Source organism: Vipera ursinii (assembly GCF_947247035.1).
Source record: "Vipera ursinii genome assembly, chromosome: 12".
Lineage (NCBI taxonomy): Eukaryota > Metazoa > Chordata > Lepidosauria > Squamata > Viperidae > Vipera > Vipera ursinii.
In genome coordinates this window covers 13,200,079-13,220,817 of record NC_139525.1, presented here as the reverse complement: position 1 = coordinate 13,220,817, position 20,739 = coordinate 13,200,079, and the positions used below count along the sequence as shown (strand labels likewise).

General features: G+C 41.4%; 1 protein-coding gene across 1 annotated transcript in view; it reads left to right on the top strand.

Annotated features, from left to right (window-relative positions):
* The window catches only part of SMARCA1 (SNF2 related chromatin remodeling ATPase 1), a 51,018-nt gene that overhangs the window by 13,625 nt on the left and 16,654 nt on the right, over positions 1-20,739 (top strand). Inside the window, exons 6-20 of the mRNA XM_083372199.1 lie at positions 647-826; positions 1,621-1,776; positions 3,159-3,290; positions 4,652-4,720; positions 5,774-5,883; positions 7,628-7,854; positions 8,665-8,786; positions 9,917-10,069; positions 10,248-10,380; positions 11,077-11,225; positions 11,454-11,573; positions 13,180-13,290; positions 13,397-13,510; positions 14,164-14,286; positions 19,121-19,253. Of these exons, the coding sequence (XP_083228325.1) occupies positions 647-826; positions 1,621-1,776; positions 3,159-3,290; positions 4,652-4,720; positions 5,774-5,883; positions 7,628-7,854; positions 8,665-8,786; positions 9,917-10,069; positions 10,248-10,380; positions 11,077-11,225; positions 11,454-11,573; positions 13,180-13,290; positions 13,397-13,510; positions 14,164-14,286; positions 19,121-19,253 (2,032 nt within the window). The remainder of the gene's footprint in view (positions 1-646; positions 827-1,620; positions 1,777-3,158; positions 3,291-4,651; positions 4,721-5,773; positions 5,884-7,627; positions 7,855-8,664; positions 8,787-9,916; positions 10,070-10,247; positions 10,381-11,076; positions 11,226-11,453; positions 11,574-13,179; positions 13,291-13,396; positions 13,511-14,163; positions 14,287-19,120; positions 19,254-20,739) is intronic.

Below are 20,739 nucleotides of genomic sequence, written 5' to 3'. Positions count from 1 at the left end.
GTTGTTGACGATCTGAGTCCAGGTTTCACATTCTTTTTATGATATACAACAAATCATATATAGGGAAACAGGCAAGATGGAAACCTTTAGTGGTTCCAGCAGGATGAGGGTCTTCTTATGTCTTTTGTGCGTCTTTCATATTTTGTAGATCCCTCTCATACTTTTTTTTTTTTTAAAAAAGTCAGGTAGTGGGAGTTTTGGGCAATTGTGACTGTAACATGATTTTTTAATGCAGTGTATCCTTTTTTGCATGCAAAAATTTAACCAAGCAGCTGATATCCCAAGGAGTCATGAATATAAAGCGAAGCAAGGAATACATAATGCATAGCAATAATACAAACCGCAGCTAAAATATTCAGTTGCAGCGTGGCTCAGAGTGAACTGTAATTAAACATTTCATTCTGCGTAATATTTCTTATGAATTACAGAGGATCGTTCTCAAGAAGTTATTTTATTGTCCGGAAACAAATGCTAATCAGAATAGTAATTTGTATATTGCAATATCTTGAAATTATGGCGGATTTTGACGCCATAGATCATACCGTGATCAGCGGCTTCCTTTATGCATGATTATGGATGGAGATTATTTCAGAACTGTTAAAAAGAGATGCGTAACATTTAAATACTGTTTTTAAAACTGTCGTAGGGTCTAGGAAAGACATTACAGACAATTGCATTGCTGGGCTATCTGAAGCATTATCGAAACATTCCCGGTCCACACATGGTTCTGGTGCCCAAATCAACTTTGCATAACTGGATGAACGAATTTAAACGTTGGGTTCCATCATTACGGGCAGTTTGCCTTATTGGAGATAAGGATGCCAGAGTAAGTGTCACTTTTACTCAGTCACCTGGTGATTTACACTGTAAGTCAGAACGTAATTCTTTGTTTGCAACTTCTGCACATTTCAAGATATGTGGACTTGAAATGCTGGCTGGGGAATTTTGGGAATCAAAGTCCATATATATGTGAAAGTTGCCAAGGTGGAAAAACATTGTTTCGGAGTATGAAACGCTTAATTGATTATTGTAAATGGGCTGCAGATTAAACCTTTAAAATATTTTTGTAAATAGCATTAAAGCAGTGGTGAAAACCGAAGTCCCAGTGTTGTGTCTCTGAACTCTTTGGTGCAACACCTCAGAGCTGCAGATATTAATACAGCATATAATTTTTAATGTGGCAGAGAGATGAATCTATTACATGTATGGCTTGATAGAAATACTAGCTATATCCAGCTTTGTTTAGGTGTGCATGACATATTTTTGTATTGGATTCATCCGCTGTTCGGAGTACAGGCATATGCTATTCAAAGGCTAAGCCTGCTGTTTTCCAGGAAAATACTGTTTCTCCTGTTATAAGGGGGGAAACCTTTGTTTTAACATCGCTGCTCGTATCCTTTGAAGAACAGATATCTCCCTTTCCCCCATGCAGGCAGGAATGCACTTTTCGTATTATTTAATGAATGATCTAAGTGTGTCAATTATTTCTAAAAGTTCATATTTCTGCTTCTTCTGGAGGCTCTTTTTCTCTGAAATTGCATTACTAGATGGTCATTGTTGCAGTTTTTCCGAGCTGGTTCTGTTAGAGAGTTTGTTTTATGTGTGCGTTTTTCCATACAGGCTGCTTTCATCCGTGATGTTATGATGCCTGGAGAGTGGGATGTGTGTGTGACCTCCTACGAAATGGTCATTAAAGAAAAGTCCGTTTTCAAAAAATTTAACTGGAGGTATCTGGTGATTGATGAAGCTCATCGGATAAAAAATGAAAAGTCCAAGGTAAGTTTTACTTTTGTTTGGTAAGCAGCGAAGAAAGGAGAAGGGGAGCTTTTTGGTATATAAAACTTTCAGCTTGCTTGGACTGGCTGAGGAATCCAATAAATGAAATGGCAACTAACAGAGAGTGGAACCAGATGAACAGAACTAAACCTTTACAATTTCAGGACCCTGGAGAGCTCATAGAAGAAACTTCACATACTGGGTTATCTCTTATATACCGTATTTTTCGGACCATAAGACGCACTTATTTTCCCCAAAAGTAGGGGGGAAAACGAGGGTGTGTCTTATGGTCCGAAGGTGATCCGTATGGCCAGCCCCAATCTCCGCAAGTGGAAAGCAAGGGAGATTGTCAGGAGCACGAATCGGCACGTGCTGAGAAACGCCGATCTCACGCTCCTGCACTCTCCCTAGCTCGGTTTCAGCTTCCCTTGCTACAAAAGAAAGCAGGCTGAAACGGAGTGAGGGAGATTGCCAGGAATGCGAATTGGCTGATCTCGCGCTGCTGCAATCTACCTCGTTTCAGCCTGCTTTCTCTTGTAGCAAGGGAAGCTGAAACCGAGCGAGGGAGTTTGCAGGAGTGCGAGATCGGCCGATTCGCATTTCTGGCAATCTCCCTCACTTTGTTTCAGCTTGCTTTCTGCAAGAGAAAGCCGGGCTGCAGGGCTGCCTCCGCGGGTACTGCTCTAATGCAGAGAGGGAAAGACAAAGAGGGAGGGAAGGAAGAAAGGAAGGAAGGAAGGGACAATGGGAGAGGGAGGGAGAGAAAGAGAGAGAGAGAGAAAGAGAGGGAGAGAGAGAGAAGGAGAAAGAATGTTTTTCTTGTTTTCCTGCTCTAAAAACTGGGTGCGTCTTATGGTCCGAAAAATACGGTATATTTTTTTTGCTCCAGCACCAGTTTGTGCTCAGTTGTGATGTTCAGATGTTTTGAACATCTGGGTGGCCCTTTTGATGTACTCCTGCTTCCTGTTGACTGTGTACTTAAGGATGCCATGAACCTTCCTGAGACTGGTGCAAAAACTAGCAAAAAAACTGGAAGAGTCATCCTGGACCATGGAAAACGTATCTGTTCAGTTTGAATAGGCCCAAGATGTCTTCTTCTGAGTTAGAATGATCTGGAGTTCATTTTAGTTGGATGAACGCTTGAAAGTCTTTCTGGCCTTTTGATGTGACATTGTCTTGTAAAGTTCTTTGTAGAACACAAAATGCAACTTTAGAGTAAGATTTCACCCATTGTATTCAATTTGCCTGTAAGAAATTATAATAGACCAGAAGTTTGTTTTCCAAATTTCAAGAGTTAAGTGTTTATAAAAATGTATCTTTGGAATATATTGGCAATAAAAGCTCTTCATTTTTATTTTTATTTTTTTTATTTTTTTGGTTAGCTATCAGAGATTGTCCGTGAATTCAAGACAACAAATCGCTTGCTCTTAACAGGAACCCCTTTACAGAATAATCTTCACGAGCTGTGGGCATTGCTCAATTTCCTTTTACCAGATGTCTTTAATTCTGCAGAGGTGAGACTGGGTTTGACACTGAAGTTTTTCAGTTAATTAAATTACACCTTTTATAGCAAACTAGGTTTTACCTTCAAATCACCGCATTTGCTTTTGCATTTTACTAACAATGGCTTATAACAGAGGAGAAATAAGAAAGATGGTAAGAGACAGGTAAATAACCAAGTTCATGGAAGCAGCTCATAATGAGGTTACATAAGAACCTAGATGAATAATTGTTGTAGGTAGGAATGCTCAGATCAAGAATCAGCCTGATTAATCTTGGCTAACCTGCAATGTATCCTTGCTATGTTTTTTTCTTCTGATATAGCCAAGTGTAATTATGTAGGCTGTTGGATTGTTTGAGGAATTGGGTATGGCTAGACTAGAGAAAAGAAGGACTGGTGGGGATGACATGATAGCAGTATTTCAGTAGTTGAGGGGCTGCCACAAGGAAGGCGGGGGTCATCCTGTTTTCCAAAGCACCAGAGGGCAGGACAAGAAACAAGGCAACTAAATCAATGAGAGAAGCAACCTGGAATTAAGGAGAAATTTCCCAACATTGAGAACATTCAAGCAGTGGAACTCCTTGCCCTCAGAAGTTGTGGGTGCTTCATCACTGGAAGTTTTTAAGAAGAGACTGGACAACCATTTGTCTGAAATGGTGTAGGGTCTCCTGCTTGAACAAGGTGTTGGGACTAGAAGACCTCCAAGCTCTATTCTGATTTATGTTGATATTTTGAACTTATTTTCCAGCAGGTGCATCACTTATAGAGGAAAAAATGGCTGGATTACATTTTCCTTGAGAAATAGAAGCAGATATGGTCTTATTTTCTGGTGGAACAACATGTACTACAAAATCAAGGGTTGCCACTGTAAAATTGATATACTTGTGTTGAGTTTTCCCTTCCTTCTCCATACCTTAGAGCAGGGGTAGGCAACCTGGACTCTCTTTTATGACTCGTGGACTTCAACTCCCAGAATTCCTGAGCCAACATGGCTCAGCTTGGAAACCTCTCTCTTTCCCCTCAGCGTGGCTGGCTCAGGAATTCTGGGAGTTGAAGTCCACGAGTCATAAAAGAGCCAAGGTTGCCTACCCCTGCCTTAGAGCAAAATATACTTGCACCCTAACCTTACATTTTGTTAGATTCCTCCTTTTTCCCAATTGCAGTTGGTGATGTACATTTGTGGCAGAACTATGATTTCAGAGCAAAGATTATATTTTACGTAGTATGGGACGGAAGAATTCAACATAGATATGTTGATTTCCAAGTCAAATAGACTTTCTTTGTGTCCTATAATTTCTATTTGAGCTAACCTGAGCATTGAGAAAATTGAAATTACAAACATAAAAGTATAATACATTTTTTTTACATCTGCAGGACTTTGACTCCTGGTTTGATACTAAAAATTGTCTTGGTGATCAAAAACTTGTCGAAAGACTTCATGCGGTAAGTATGGTAGCATTTCTTGATAGAAGTTTATTGGCCTAACTTCCATGCATCAGAGACTGGGCAGCGCATGGTTGAGGCAGTGTGTGACTTTCAGTGAAACTATTATGGTGTTCGAATCTAGGCTTTTAAACTCCTTTTCCAGGGCTCACCTCACTTCTCCTTTGGTGAAGTTTTTTTTTAAAGAAAGGACTTAACAGTTCATAAACGTATATGCATTTTTAATTTACTGCTTTTTTTATTGACGTGTGAGGTGCCACTCTCCTGTTTTGTATACATTTGGGAGGATTTTTTTAAATTGATAAATATTTACTACAAAGAGCACGGGCCATCTGACTTGCTTATATAGTTTTTCGGAAATACATGTTTTTAAAACAAATAACATTCTAATCTATGTATGAATAGTGTATAAAATATCAATTATCTATTTTGAAGGAATAGATTTCCTTTTTTTAAAAAAGCGAAGCAACCAATTTCTGAAAATAAAAATGAAAGGAGTTTACACAATTGCTATAATATTAGTAAAGCTGGGGATTATGGGCAATGTAGTCTGGTATTGAAGATGGCAGAAGTTTCACTGTAAGCTTGACTTAACAGCCAGTTGTTTAACAACTGTTCAGAGTTTAGACTTAAACCTACTTACATCCTGTCCTTGAAGTTATGACCGCTACCTTATACCCTCATGGTCACATTATTGCATTTTGGCAGCTGGTTCACATTTACAACCGGTTGCAACATCCTGCAGTTATTTGACCACAAGTTCTGACATTTTTCCCAGTTTTCAGTAAATATGCCCATTCCAGACAATGGATTCCCTTAACGCTCATTGGCTTTGCTTAATGACTGTAGTGTTTTTCTTTAAACACAATGTAAAAACAGTCGTAAAATTGAGTCCAGTCACATGGCACCTTGACGTATGACCACAAGTTGCAACCAAAATTTCAGCCCCCTTTGCCACATGTTGGGGACTACTGTACAGGGAGAAATATCTGAAGAATCTGGGATATAACTAAAATGTTCCCCGTGTTTCTGTTGTTGTTTTTTTCCCCCCAGGTTTTGAAACCATTTCTGCTAAGGCGCATAAAAGCTGAAGTGGAAAAAAGCTTGCCTCCTAAAAAAGAAGTAAAAATTTATCTGGGACTCAGCAAAATGCAGAGGGAATGGTATTTTTTTTTAAAAAAAAAATCTTATAACAGGAGAACGATGCACTGATTATATGATGAAAGCAAGGTGGTCCTTATTAAAACAACTGGCAGTTGAATATATTAATGTACCTGGAAGCTCTTTTAAGCCATCCTTAATATTTCTTTTATATTTTTCTGTGTGTATGATTGGTTTGGATACATTTTAAGTAAGCTATTGTAGCTTAAGCTATAGTTCTTTTCTCCGCTTCCCACTTTAGTCTGGGACAATAATAGAGTATTAATCTACATTACAAGATTTCTCTTGTAACCCTAACCCTACACCAAACATTCAACATTTGCTAAATAAATGCTGAAATTCAGGTTGCTATTGTCATTAGATTAGTATTCCCCCCAAAGATGTGTTGGCTCTTTTTTCCTCTTTTTTCCCCTCTGTAAAGCCAATAGGTTGGGAATGGAGGAGAATAGATTTAAAAAAAAAGTTTTGCTGCTGTTTCTCGATGTTCAGAGAAACAGAAGGCAGGAATTTGACTTGAGAAAGGGGAGAGCCAAAGTTTTAATCTTAACACACCTGATTGCTCTGCCTTTAATATGTTTATTTCTTAAGGCAGATGACAAATCTGTGTAATGGAACACATTCAGAAACAAGAGGCCTCCATTTCCTTCTGTTCGTGAGCAGCAGACATGATCTGGTCAAATGGGCAGCAGCTAGTTTTGAGGCTCCCTCCACAGCTGCAAAACTATCTGGGATAACTTCCCTTTCTCCTGTTTTTAAACTTTTGATGGGATTAAAATGTGTGTGGCCATTTTGGGATTAGTAACATGTGGAATTGTGAGAGCTTTACCCACCCTCTTTAATTCCAGTATTCTCTTCTTGGTAGTCAACAGTTCCTAGAGCAAGGGTCTTCAAACATGGCAGCTTTAAGACTTGTGGACTGGCTGAGGAATTCTGGGAGTTGAAGTCCACAAGTCTTAAAGTTGCCAAGTTTGAAGACCCCTGTCCTAGAGCATTGGTGACCATTTTTATCTTGGTAGCAGGAATAAACGGGCCGTGGTTAAAGGGCGCTGAGCTTGTCATCTAGAAAGCTGACTGTCTGGGTTTGAGACTCAAATGCTGTTAGACAGGATGAGCTCCCGTTCCTATCCCAGCTCCTGCCCACCTAGCAGTTCAAAAGCATGCAAATTTTGAGTAGATTAATAGGTACCACCTTGGTGGAAAAGGAACAGCTTTCTGTGTGCCTTTGTCATCTAGCCATGCTGGCCACATGACCCCCCGGAAAATGTCTTTGGACAACTCCCTCGGCCATGAAACCGAGGTGAGCATTGTGCCCTAGAATTAGACTGTAGAGGGAAACCTTTACCTTTAGCAGGAAAAAAAGGATAAATCTTCCATTCACTCTCAGTTACTATCTGTCTGTCTGTCTGTCTGTCTGTCTGTCTGTCTGTCTCTCTCTCTCTCTGTGTGTGTGTGTGTGTGTGTATGTGTGTGTGTGTACACACACACACACACACACACACACACACATACACCCTGCAGCAAATATCAAATTTGATGAGCTTGCAGAAACAGTTCAGAGTTCACAGGTTTGAAAAACTCCTGAACGTTGTTTTTTTTAAAAAGAAAGCAAAAAGCTTAAAGTGTACAGTTAAGTCCCATTTAAATGGCCAAACAGGGATATAGATGACCGAGACTCTTCCATCCTTTATGCATTCAGACATTAATGTGTTGTTCCTTTATTCTTCAATGATCCAATTAACCTTATAGGTATACCAAGATCCTGATGAAAGACATCGATATCTTAAATTCAGCGGGCAAAATGGACAAGATGCGGTTGTTAAACATCCTGATGCAGCTGAGGAAGTGTTGTAACCACCCCTACCTGTTTGACGGGGCTGAACCAGGCCCACCTTACACCACTGATACTCATCTAGTGAGCAATAGCGGCAAAATGGTTGCCCTGGACAAATTACTATCCAAACTCAAAGAACAGGGTAAGACAGACTTCTCTCCTTCCCCGCCCTCCCAGTTTTGGGCTAGTGGGACCCCTTGTGAGACTTCCTTGTGGCATTCTGTCTTCCCCCTCCTCCCCCCCTGGACTTTTGTTCTGCACAATTTCCCTATTGTCGTATTTTTAATTGTCTTATATTATCCATTGCCAGTAGACAGCGTTTTGTCTAGGGCAGGGTAGGCAACCTGGACTCTTTTATGACTCATGGACTTCAACTCCCAGAATTCCTGAGTCAGCGACTCAGGAATTCTGGGAGTTGAAGTCCATGAGTCATAAAAGAGCCCAGGTTGCCTACCCCTGGTCTAGTGGTTAAGACACCAGGTTAGAAAATGGGAGAGTCCTGAGTTCAAGTTCCCACCTTAGCCACGAAAGCCAGCTGGGTGACATTGGGCCAGTCCCTCTTTCTCAGGCCAACTCACCGCACAGGGTTGTTGTTGTGGGGAAAAGAAGAGGAGTGAGGCGCGTTGGACACGTTTGCAGCCTTGAGTTATTTGTAAAAATAATAAAGGTGGGATAGAAACGCACGAATGGATAAATGAATGAATGAATGAATGTAAAAAAGAAATTGCCCAGCTGCAATGCCGTCGAGTGGCCTGTAAATTTAATACATAAATAGATAATCAATTCCAGATTCAGTTGAGAAGACCAACCAAAGTTATCCATTACTCATTGGTCCTAACTGATACCAGTAAAGGTCCGTTCTTTCTCGGACCTTCCTATTTAATGTAGATCTTCTCGTTATCATTACCGACAGTGTGGCTAAAGGTGCTTCTCTCTCTCATTTGCCCCTCAGGTTCCAGAGTTCTTGTTTTCAGCCAAATGACTCGCTTGCTGGATATATTGGAAGACTACTGCATGTGGCGAGGCTATGAATATTGTCGCCTGGATGGGCAAACGCCCCACGAGGAGAGAGAGGTGGGAATGATTTCTCTAGTTGCTTGAGTGTTTATTTTGTCCTATTCTGAACACAGGCTGTGTAACCACTAAGACTTCTTCGCTCTTTTCCCAAGGGCCAACTTGCTGTGTCAGCGGTCTTTTATCTTCTGTCAGGCCTTATAAACAGATTGATCTGTCATTATGGCATTCTGTCGTGTCAGTCGACTTTCTGATTTGAGTTTCAACTTACAGGTAGCCCTTGACTTAAAACCACGATTGGAACTGGAACTTCCCTCCCTAAGCGATGCGGTCGTTAAGGCAGTTCAACCTGGTTTTATGATTATTATTTTTTTTGGCCATGGTTGTTAATTGAGTCGCACAGTTGTTAAATGACTGCAGCTTCTCCTATCGACGTTACCTGTTGGAAACCCACTGGGAAGGTTGAACAGGGTGGTCCTCCGACCCTGGCGTGTGGCAATCATTGTAAATACATGATGGCTGCCAAGGGCTTCAATTCCCATCTTCTGCAAGTTGATAAATGCGGGGAAAGCTTGTGAAACATTTTTTTTCCAGTACTGTCGTAACTTTGAATGGTAATTAAATGAATGGTTGCAAGCCGAAGACGACCTGTATCACTTTAAGGGAAAATAAAAGGTGCGTTTACAAAGGATGCCAGTGAGAATCACCTGTGGTGTTTGGCAATCTCTGTAATTCATAGGCTGGGGATCGGGTTGCTCGCAGAACTGCTTGGAGATGTAAAGGAAAGGGTTTTGATTCACTTATGTTTCTATCGTGGCCCGATTTGTCCCTATATCTTTTTTTTTTTAGTCTTTATTGATTAACCCGTGGGCCATACCGAGCTGCAGAGTTCCAAACGCACATTATACTAAAATGCAGTAAAAACAGTTTAGAATGGAATTAGTTAAAACATAATTTGGGATAAAATAGAAGTAAAATACAATTTAAAATGAAATTGGGATAAAATGCATTTTTAAAAAGAATTTAGAATCAAATACCGCAATTTAAGATGTAACTATTTTAGAAACAAGGCAGAAAAAAGAACAGGTTCTTGATCCCTTCCAGGAAACAGTATTTTTAATATAGTCCTCCTCCTCCTCCTCCTCTTCTTCCTCTTCCTTCTCCCCCCCTCCTCCTCCTCCTTCTTTTAGGAAGCAATAGACACCTTTAATGCTCCAAACAGTAGGAAGTTCGTTTTTATGTTAAGTACAAGAGCCGGAGGCCTGGGGATTAATTTAGCGACAGCTGATGTTGTGATCCTCTATGATTCAGACTGGAACCCACAAGTCGATCTACAAGCGATGGTAAGGTACATTTCTGGCCGGTTGCACTCCTTCAGATAAGCTAATTAAAAAAAGAACATGTTACGTAAATACTGCATTTGAAGGGTTAATCAAGCTAGGTTAAATAATGATAACATTCCCCTTTGTCTTGGCCTTCAGCATCTCTTCACTTGCACCTTTATTAATTTACCGTGATTAGGATCGTGCTCATCGAATCGGCCAGAAAAAGCCCGTGCGGGTATTTCGACTTATCACTGACAACACCGTTGAAGAGAGGATAGTAGAAAGAGCCGAGATAAAACTGAGACTGGACTCAATTGTTATTCAACAAGGTAAATGTTTAATATGTTTGTGGTATCCGGAGATAAAATCTAGGGAAGACAGCATTTGGCCAATAGTGTTTAGTAGTGAAGCTGGAAAGAAAGCTGTTTCATTCCTTGTATTTTTGGTCACCACGATGCAAAAAAGATGTCGAGACTCTAGAAAGAGTGCAGAGAAGAGCACCAAAGATGATCAGGGGACTGGAGGCTAAAACATATAAGGAACGGCTGCTGGAATTGGGCATGTCTAGTTTAATGAAGAGAAGGATGAGGGGGGACATGACAGCAGTCTTCCAATACCTCAAGGGCTGCCACAAAGAAGAGGGAGTCAAGCTATTCTCCAAAGCGCCCGAAGGCAGGACAAGAAGCAGCAGATGGAAACTAGTCAAGGAGAGAAGCAACCTAGAACTAAGGAGAAACTTCCTGACAGTTAGAACAATTAACCAGTGGAACAACCTGCCTCCAGAAGCTGTGCATGCTCCAACACTGGAAGTTTTTAAGAAGAAAGAGACTGGATAGCCATTTGTCTGAAATGATATAGGGTTTCCTGCCTGGGCAGTGGGTTGGACTAGATTTGTTGTTATACTTCCACTTTTTTTAATCATGATTTTATTAAACAGCCTGCTTAGATAAGGATATGACTTTGTAATTCTAGTATAGAACTCAGAATGGGTTTGGAGTTAAAATTCTCTGTGTTGTATGTATTAGGAAGGCTTATCGATCAGCAGTCTAACAAACTAGCAAAAGATGAAATGTTGCAAATGATCCGTCATGGAGCAACTCATGTATTCGCTTCCAAAGACAGTGAACTGACTGATGAAGACATTACTACTATTTTAGAAAGAGGTGAAAAAAAGGTGAGATAATGTGGAACATAAATCACTGTGCCTTGTTTATTTTTTTCTGCTATCTGTAATAAATATCAGCTCCAAACTAACCAGAAAAAAAAACCTCTTTGGTTAGCTTTAACTTTTCATACAGACTGATTAAAATCAGCCATAGTATTTATATACATGAAAAAGACATTTCTAAAAATATGTTCTCTTTCTTTCTTTTTTTCTTTTGGCGCTTGTGACTTTCTGTAGACAGCTGAAATGAACGAACGTTTGCAAAAAATGGGTGAAAGCTCTCTTCGGAACTTCACAATGGACACTGAAATGAGTTTGTACAATTTTGAAGGGGAAGATTATAGAGGGAAACAAAAGGTATATTTTTAATATATATGTGGCATTGCAGTTGCATGAATTGCATTGCAGAGATTGACTTGATTTCAGTAGGATCATAAACATCTTAAAATAAGCACTGGATATTTATAAAGCCTTAGGGAGACCACACTTAGAATACTGCACCCAGCTTTGGTTACAATATTATAAAAAATGTTGAGACAGTGAAAAGTGTGCAGAAAGGAGCAACAAAAACGATCAGAGGGCTGGAGACTACAAAGTACGAAAAATGGTTGCAGGATTTGGGCTTATCTAGTCGATCAGAAGGCTGATCAGTTTGGCTGGTCGAATCCCAAGTGCCGCATAGCAGAGTGAGCACCTGTTACTCGTCCCAGCTTCTGCCAACCTAGCAGTTCGAAAGCATGTAAAAATGCAAGTAGAAAAATAGGGACCACTACAGTGGGAAGGTAACAGCGTTCCGTGCGCCTTTGGTGTCTAGTCATGCCGGCCACATGACCACGGAGACGTCCTCGGACAAGCGCTGGCTCTTCGGCTTTGAAACGGAGATGAGCACCGGCCCCTAGAGTCAGAAACGACTAGCACGCATGTGCGGGGGAACCTTTACCTTTTTACCTTTAGTCTAGTGAAAAGAAGGACTAGGGGTGACATGATAGCACTGTTCAAATATTGGAGGGGCTGCCACAAAGAAGAGGGGGCCAACCTGTTTTCCAAAGCACCAGAAGGCAAGACAAGAAACAATGGATGGAAACTAAGCAACCTAGAACTAAGGAGAAATTTCCTAACAGTGAGAACAAGTAACCAGTGAAATGGCTTGGCTTCAGAAGTTGCGGGTGCTTCATCACTGAGGTTTTTAAGAAGAGATTGGATACCCACTTGTCTGGAATGGGTAAAGCGTTTCCTGCTTGAACAGGGGGTTGGGCTGGAAGACCTCCAAGGTCCCTTCCAGCTCTATTATTCTGTTAAATCTTCAGATCAGCCTTCATTGCCAATGGACAGAAACGGAGGAAGATTTCATCCAGTAATATCTAGAACATTGGCAACTTTAAGATGTACAGACTTCAATTCCCAGAGTCCCCCAGCCAGCATTAAATCAAGCCATTATATATTTTTTTTCTTTAATTACCAAATGTCTGGCCCCCCCATTAATTTTGCCGCTAAGGCATGCAGTAAGCATAGTCCAACCGGTGTAGAATGTAGGAGGTATAAAAGTGGTCCAAAAATTAATTGTACTTGGGTTCCAGGCGACGGATGCGTGGGAAAATGTATCCTAGTCAAGTTCATTGTGGAATTCTCAACACGAGTCCCGTGAACGCAATTAATTTTTGTTTCTCTGAAGGAAGCTGTCATCCAAGCTCATGCATGTAAAACGACTTACATGGGCTTCGATTTCCTAGTTTTCTCAAATTCCAATACTGCTGTGGTTTAACGTATGGCAAGGAAGTTCATTACTCCCGTTCGCTGTTCACATTTCAATGTTTAAGAAAGGCGTACTTCTGTTCAGAAGCAATGCAGAAAGCATTACCCAGTGCACAGCAATTTATTCAGATTTTTTGTAAAGGAGCACCTGTCTTAGCCAGAACCTGTCAATCTATTCCCTACCGTTTTAATGAGGTTTTTTTTTTCCTAGCTGAGCATGATGGAATGGATTGAGCCTCCAAAACGAGAACGCAAAGCCAACTATGCTGTGGATGCCTATTTTAGAGAGGCTCTCCGGGTGAGCGAGCCTAAAATCCCAAAGGTGAGCCGTTTAACCTTCCATGTTACACAAAAGAGCCAATATTTTGTGAATACACAAATAAAAACGAGAACACAAGCACCAAAACTATATATGTTTCATTTCAAAGGCTCCACGACCACCAAAGCAGCCAAATATTCAAGATTTCCAGTTCTTTCCACCCCGGTTATTTGAACTTCTTGAAAAAGAAATCCTCTATTATCGGAAGACGATAGGCTACAAGGTAAGAAACTACAACCTTAATATTAAATAAATGATATTCTAATATTAAATAATAATCCCCCCTACCCAGGATTTATATATGCATCGTTGTTAAAATCAAATTTTTTGGTAGCACTGACCTGTTCCAAACAGGATAGAGGTTATTACACAAGTCACTTCTTCAGTGCCTAAGCACTGGAAGATTTGTATTCCTGCTGTGTCTTCTCTCTATACACACACACACACACACACACACACACACACACTCATATTCATGATACCCAGAGGTTTTTGGAAGCTTTAAAAAGAGCTCTGGACACGTATTGGCCACTTATGTATTGCTGTTACTGGTACACTTGGGTGGAACAAGTGCCTGCAAGCCATCACGGAGGCAAGGGAAAGAGATGAGTTATGATAGGCTACGTTCATCTCGCCTGGAGAACTTTCCGAGGCCTGTAAACACAAGTAAAAAGAATGTTTCTCTACTATTGCCCCGATGCCAGAGAAATATTTCTTCCCTTAACAAATCCCCAATAGAGGGAAAAAAAAAAAAGCATCAGTCTTGCCTTTTGGCGTTTCAGAGACAGGCCATGAAGGGAGCCGGATAGGCCTCCATCCAGAACCTTTAATAGCGTTGCTCTCTTAACCATTCATTCATTTCCTTGCTGGTTTTAGGTCCCCAGAAATCCTGAGCTTCCCAATGCAGCTCAGGTGCAGAAGGAGGAACAGCGGAAGATCGATGAATCGGCTCCTCTTTCTTCCGAAGAGGCCGAAGAGAAAGAAAGGCTGCTCACCCAGGTATCTAGCTTCTGGCTTTATTTTTTGTTAAAAGAAGAAGAAGAAAGGAAGAAGCGGTGCTTATGAAACCCGTCTGCTTGCTGTGCAAGACATTACCGTAATTATCCCCTGGAAAACTGCAAATGCTGTCTGATCGTATGGATTAATTTGTAATTGCGTTGACTCGAAGCCAGAGTTGGCAGGACTACATGCAGTTTCCCCCCCTTCCCCCACTCCTTCCCTAAAAGGGAGAAGGGGACATAAATGAGATATTTAATGCATTAAAACTCACACCTCCTCCTCTAAATAAGATAATGTTATTGACCCTAAAATGACAGCCATCCCCTACAGCTTTTGGAGCAGGAAAATATAAGCTGATTAGGAAAAAAAAGCTACCACTAAAGAATATTTGTACTCAGGGTTGAAATGAGGGATCCTTGATGCTTTGGGCTTGGTTGTTTTCTTGCAGAAAACATCGGCAATAGAGGCAGTCCTCAACTTACAGCCATAGTTGAGCCCCAAATTCCTGTTGCTGAGCGTGAGACATGTGTTAAGTAAATTTCACCCCATTCTTTGACACGACCGTTGTGGGCCTTTTTCAGGATGACAATGAGGGTGCTTACCACAAGGAGGTAGAGGGTTTGGTGAACCTGTGTAAATAAACACAGCCTTGTCCTAAATGTAGGAAAAACTTAAGATCATTGTGGATTTCAGAAAGGGCCAGCACAACCACACACTTCTGTGTATTAATGATTTACCTGGGGAAGAGGTTAGCAGCATTGAGCTGCTGGGTGTGCAGTTAACAAGTTAACAAGTGGGCTGGCTTGGTCGCTCAACAGCGAGACACTGGTGAAGCGGGCACTTCGGCGGCTGCACTTTCCGCGTCGTATGAGAAAAGCTCATCTTCCCCTGTCCTGACCACTTTCCACAGAGGGACGATCGAGAGCATCCTGTCGTATGGCATTATTGTCTGGTTTGGAAGCATCTCTGCTTCGGACAGGAAGGCGGTGCAGAGAGTGGTGAGGATGGCAGAAAAGATTATTGGCAGTTCCCTCCCTTCCATCCAGGACATGGCATATAAGGGTTGCTTGAGCAGGGTCCGCAGGATTGTCTGGAATGTTACACATCCTCTTTAAAACCTCTTTTCCTTGTTGCCTTCTGGGAGGAGGGGGCTTTGTGGTATCCGAAGCAGAACATCTAGATTCAGTCACAGTTTTGTTCCATACAGTGTGTGTGTATGTGTGTGTGTATCATGTGTATATGTGTGTGTCATGTATGGGTAGATACATACTTTCTTTTGATAGCAGGCAACAGAATTTCATTTTTAAAGTGGGCCGGTGCCTTCACAGTCAAAACTGACAATAAAGCGTGTCTTATCTATCTTATAAGTCACTGCAGCTGTCAAGCTAGTAACATGGTTGTTGAGTCAATCTGACTTCCCCGTTGACTTTGCTTGTCAGAAGGTTGCAAACGGGGATCACGTGACCCCGGGAACCTGCATCCATCATAAAGTTGAGTCAGTTGTCAAGTATCTGAATTTTGGATCACATGACCACGGGGATGCTGCAACTGTTCGCTTGTAAGTGTGAAAACACGTCTCGAGTCACTCCAGCTCCGTTGTAACCTTGGTTACTGAATGGACTGTTGTAAGTAGAGGACTCGCTGTACTAGCACTAATGATGTAACCCGGTTGGGGGGGGATGAAAAGTCTGCAAGAAAACAGCCAAGCTCAGAGACCACCAAGGAGCCGCCTGACCAATAGCTGTCCATCCTTCGTGGTTCTGCTCTGAATTCCTGTTTGCAAATATTGAAAGAAAAGGGATTCTAGTCCTCTTGTTTTCAGAATGCAATCACCAAGTTCTCAGCAGCTATTGGTAGGTCAAGATAGGTAGCGGGAATTCGGCAAAGAGAACAGTTGAAACTGGCAGAGTTCAGACTGAATCTAAAGCAGGGGTCTTCAAACGTGACCCTTTTATGACTTGTGGAGGTCAACTCCCAGAATTCCTCAGCCACAAGTCATAAAAGGGCCAAGTTTGAACACACCCACCCCCACCCCCGATCTAAAGGTTTGGCTTTTACCAAAATGAACCTCGCTCCTCTGTTACAATTGAGTTCTGTTGACTGACCGTGGGTCCTAAGTTGGAGGACATCCAGTGGTGGATGGTTCCAGGCACTTTCTGTTTAACATTTCATGAGTAGCTTTCTAGCACAAACTTCACAAGTTTTTGATTTTATTGTGTTTTTAATGAGTGTTGAAACAGTGCAATTACTTTTATGCCTGAATTGCTGGACTATTCAAATATAATTTTTAGCACACTTTGCATGTTATGAGATACGAAGCACAGAGCTTTGTTGCATTCATCTCAAACAAAATATAACGTTCTTAAAATATCCTCCTATATTAGCAATAGCAATAGCAGTTAGTCTTATATATTAAGGATACGTATACTTGAATCCTCCCTTTGAAAGGTTGGCTTAATTGCCTTTTGATCATTTAAATTGCCAGGGTCAGATGAAGTGAATCTTAACAATGAAAATACAGTATCAACCAGATGGTTCCTAATCTGTACAGAGAGAGTAAACATTTTTTTACAACACTGTTTAATGTTTGAAAACAGGTACATAAAACATCTGAATCTTTTTGCCTTTGTCTGTTTACATTTTTCTATCCACATATTTTTGGTCAAGTCAGATCAGTATGACTGTCTTGCTCTTACACTGTAACCCCAAAATGGTAGAACATCAGTAAAAACGTAAGAAATACACCTTGATGTAAAAGTGAACATTTCAGCTATTATCTAAAAATACACAGCTGTCTCAGCAGATGGCAGCAGATGGTTGATATTGTCTGGGTTCCGAAGTTAAAATAGAATTGAGTCTGAGTAGCACATGGTAGAGATTCCTGCAGTCAATTCCAGGTTTGTAGGCTGGACCGGGAAAATTTAAAGAAAATTATCCCGCAAGAAGGCGGTGGAAAGCCACTTCTGTATTGCTGCACCAAGACCAACATGGATGTATCCCTGAAGTTTTCTGAAACTGTCTTCAGCTTGGGAGAGACTCTGGATATGCAAAATGTCTTAAACTTCACTTTTAAAAACATGCTACTCTCTGCATTTGGCAAGTATTTTAAGATCAAAAAAAGTTGGAGCTTGAAAACATTTCGAAATTCTTAGAACAGACTGTTTCTGGCTGAAGAGGGCTATTTGGTGCTTAGAAGAACATTTCAGCCTTGAGAAAGGTGATATATGAAAGGCTTTTTATACCCCTGAATTGGGCTTTCTATAGGTGAGTCTTCTGTCAGTTAGAAGCAGGGAGTTTAGTAGAGCTTAATCCCAGATTTATATGCATAGCGTTGAATCTTCCTCCATTCAAAAATAGAACGGCATTAGCAAAACCAAATAGGTGTAGTCCTTGACTTTACGACCACAAGTGAGCCCCAAATTTCTGTTGCTAAGTGAGACATTTGTTAAGTGAATTTTGCCCCACTTTATGACTTTCTTGCCACAGTTGCTAAGTGGACCGCTGCAGCTGTTAAATTGGTAACCCGGTTGTTAAATGAATCTGGCTTCCCCATTCGCTTTGCTTGCCAGAAGGTCGCAAAAGGGGATCACGTGACCCCGGGACACTGCGACCGTCATAAATAGGAGCCAGTTGCCAAGCGTCTCAATGTTGGATCACGTGGCCACGGGGATGCTGCAGCGGTCGCAAGTGCGAAAAACGGTCATAAGTCACTTTTTTTGGTGCCGTTGTAGCTTTGAAGAGTCACTAGATAATCTGTTGTAAGTAAGGAACTACCTGTAGCTAATGGGAGTCGTGCTGATGTTAATCCATGCTTCAAAAAGTACCACCTCATTTCGTGCTGCTTATTTGTTGTTTTATACAAGGGGTTGGAAGGATAGTTCCTAAATAAAAGGAAACTTGTATTTAAGAGCAGAGATTCCTCCATCATAGTAGTGGTTCTTTCTGGGTGAAGGAAATGTTTGTTGTGTAGAATAGCTGGTTTTTAGTAGATTTCAAATAAGTGTCATATATATATGTATGTATGTATGTGTATACGTATACGTATATGTACATGTATGTATATATATGTATGCATATGTATATATATACTGCTCAAAAAAATAAAGGGAACACAAGATAAGACATCCTACTATTAAATACAGTACATTGTGTTGTTTAATTTTTTTGAGCAGTGTGTGTGTGTATTATATATATAATTTTACAGTATTTCTGCAGTTGGTCAAAGACTTGATTATCAGTGGCACACTGTATAAAATATTTGAAATTTGCCTCTTCAATAAATAAGTCTTTAGAGGTTCTATAGTCAGCAGGAGGTTTTTTTTTATCTCCCCCCCCCCATTTTATGAAAAGTATGCATGGGGACTGGGGGTTTTCTTCCTTTCCAGGTGTTAATTTCATTCACCATTTGCTTTGGAAGTGTTTGAAGCAGGATGTTCCTACATTTAGTTCCAGAAGATTGCCTGTGACATCTGGACAAATGCCCTCATATTCTTACATTTTTTTGTTTGTTACTTACTTGTAATTGTTCAAGTATTATACAAAGTGAAAGCCCGCTAAGATTCGGACTGAACTTTGTGCCTTTGGAGATTTGCCATTTACAAGTATGAATAGAACAACTTCTATCCCTTATGCTTGAGGAGATGTGTTCAAAAATAACTCAGCTTTTTATGACTCGAGTAATAAACCCCGGATAATAGATGTTTGTGGAAATATTGCAAGATCATTAACCCCTGTAATTATTATGTGACATTGTATCACGGCATTAATGAGCAAATCCAACTGTATCCTCTTTAAGATGCAAGATCTGGCCAAAACCAACTTCTTCTTTTAACAGGGTTTTACAAACTGGAACAAAAGAGACTTCAATCAGTTTATTAAAGCTAATGAAAAATATGGCCGTGACGACATAGATGATATTGCCCGCGAGGTGGAAGGAAAGTCACCCGAGGAAGTTATTGAGTATTCAGGTTGGTTAATTGTTCCTTGATTAATTAAGAAGGATTGCGAACAGTTCTTTTTTTTTCCTTTCCCCCCTCTATTGGGTTACCTTTGTAATTCTACCAAGGATAGAGAAACTTGAGGAATGAGTAATGTGGAAAGAAGGAAATATCCTGGATGGAAAGATCTGCTGAGGGATTATGCTGAGGTTGTTGCACCACACTCCTGCAGCTGTTCCTGTTTCCACACCGCTTGAGTTTTAGGTTATAGAACAGGGGTGCTAATCTACCTATGTCCCTGGTCCTAGAGCAGGGGTGTCAAACTCAATTTCATTGAGGGCCGCATCAGCATTGCGGTTGCCCTCAGGGGGCCGAGTGGGTATGGCCAGGGTGGGCGCGGCCTACTGGGTGGGCGCAGCTGGAGTGCGTATGGCCTACTGGGTGGGCATGGCCAGCTCTACATCGTTCGCATCAAGGGTGCCTATGGGGGCCTGGGCAGGAGTGGGACAGATCTGAGGATCTCTGGCAGAAGGAGGGTCTCTGGGCCAGAGCCAAGGCAGCGGGGACCGTTCCCTCACTATTTCCAGGATGGCTTCGGGGGCCACATAAAACCACTTTGCGGGCCGGATCCAGCCCCCGGGCCTTGTGTTTGACATGTCTGTTATAGAACATCGAACATAGAATTCACAGAGTTGGAAGGGACCTTGGAGATCTTCTAGTCTGGCCCCCTGCTTGAGCAGGAGACCGTAGCGTAGACAAATGGTTATGACATGCTTCATTTGACCATGCTGTGGCTGGCAAGGCAGAGGGAGAGTGGCTGGATTTATGATCCCTTTCCCCTGACGGCATTATAAGACCACCAATCACTCTTTGGTTGAGTGATGGGTTCACGAGAATCCCAGATGCATTTCCAATGTAAACACAACTCTGCTTGGCAGACTCAGCCCTACTTTTCAAGGGCAGCAGCATTCCTTAAAATATTTCCCATCCTTAAAAGCAGAGGGCTCTCACGTAACAGACTCTTCTCCCTTTTCATACTGTATTTCCCATGCTATCATTTGGGGTCATCCTGCGCCCTCTTTATTTTCCTACATATAAGGGCCTTCATGTGAGTTGGGTATTAAAGCCACAGGTTGTTCCCAGAGGAGTGTCAGGCACAGCACATACGTATGTTTCAGAAAATAAAGTATAGTTGCTTCTTAAACCGGGGTGGTGGTGGTGGTAACTGGCTCAAACGCCTTCCCGGTTCCGAAGCTACAGATTTTAGTTTCGAGACTTAAGTGTGCACATGCCCAAATTAGGGAGAAAAGAAGCTGTTTCATTGCTATTGTGTAAGGCCATGGTGGCGAACCTATGGCACGGGCGCCACAGGTGGCACGCAGAGCCCTCTCTGTGGGCACATGCGCCATCGCCCCAGTCCTAGGCCTTCAGCTGGGTTTTATAAAACCTTTTCGCTTTAGGGCTCCGCCGCCATGTGCAAAAAGAAAAAAAAAAGGTTCAATCAATCAATTTCAAC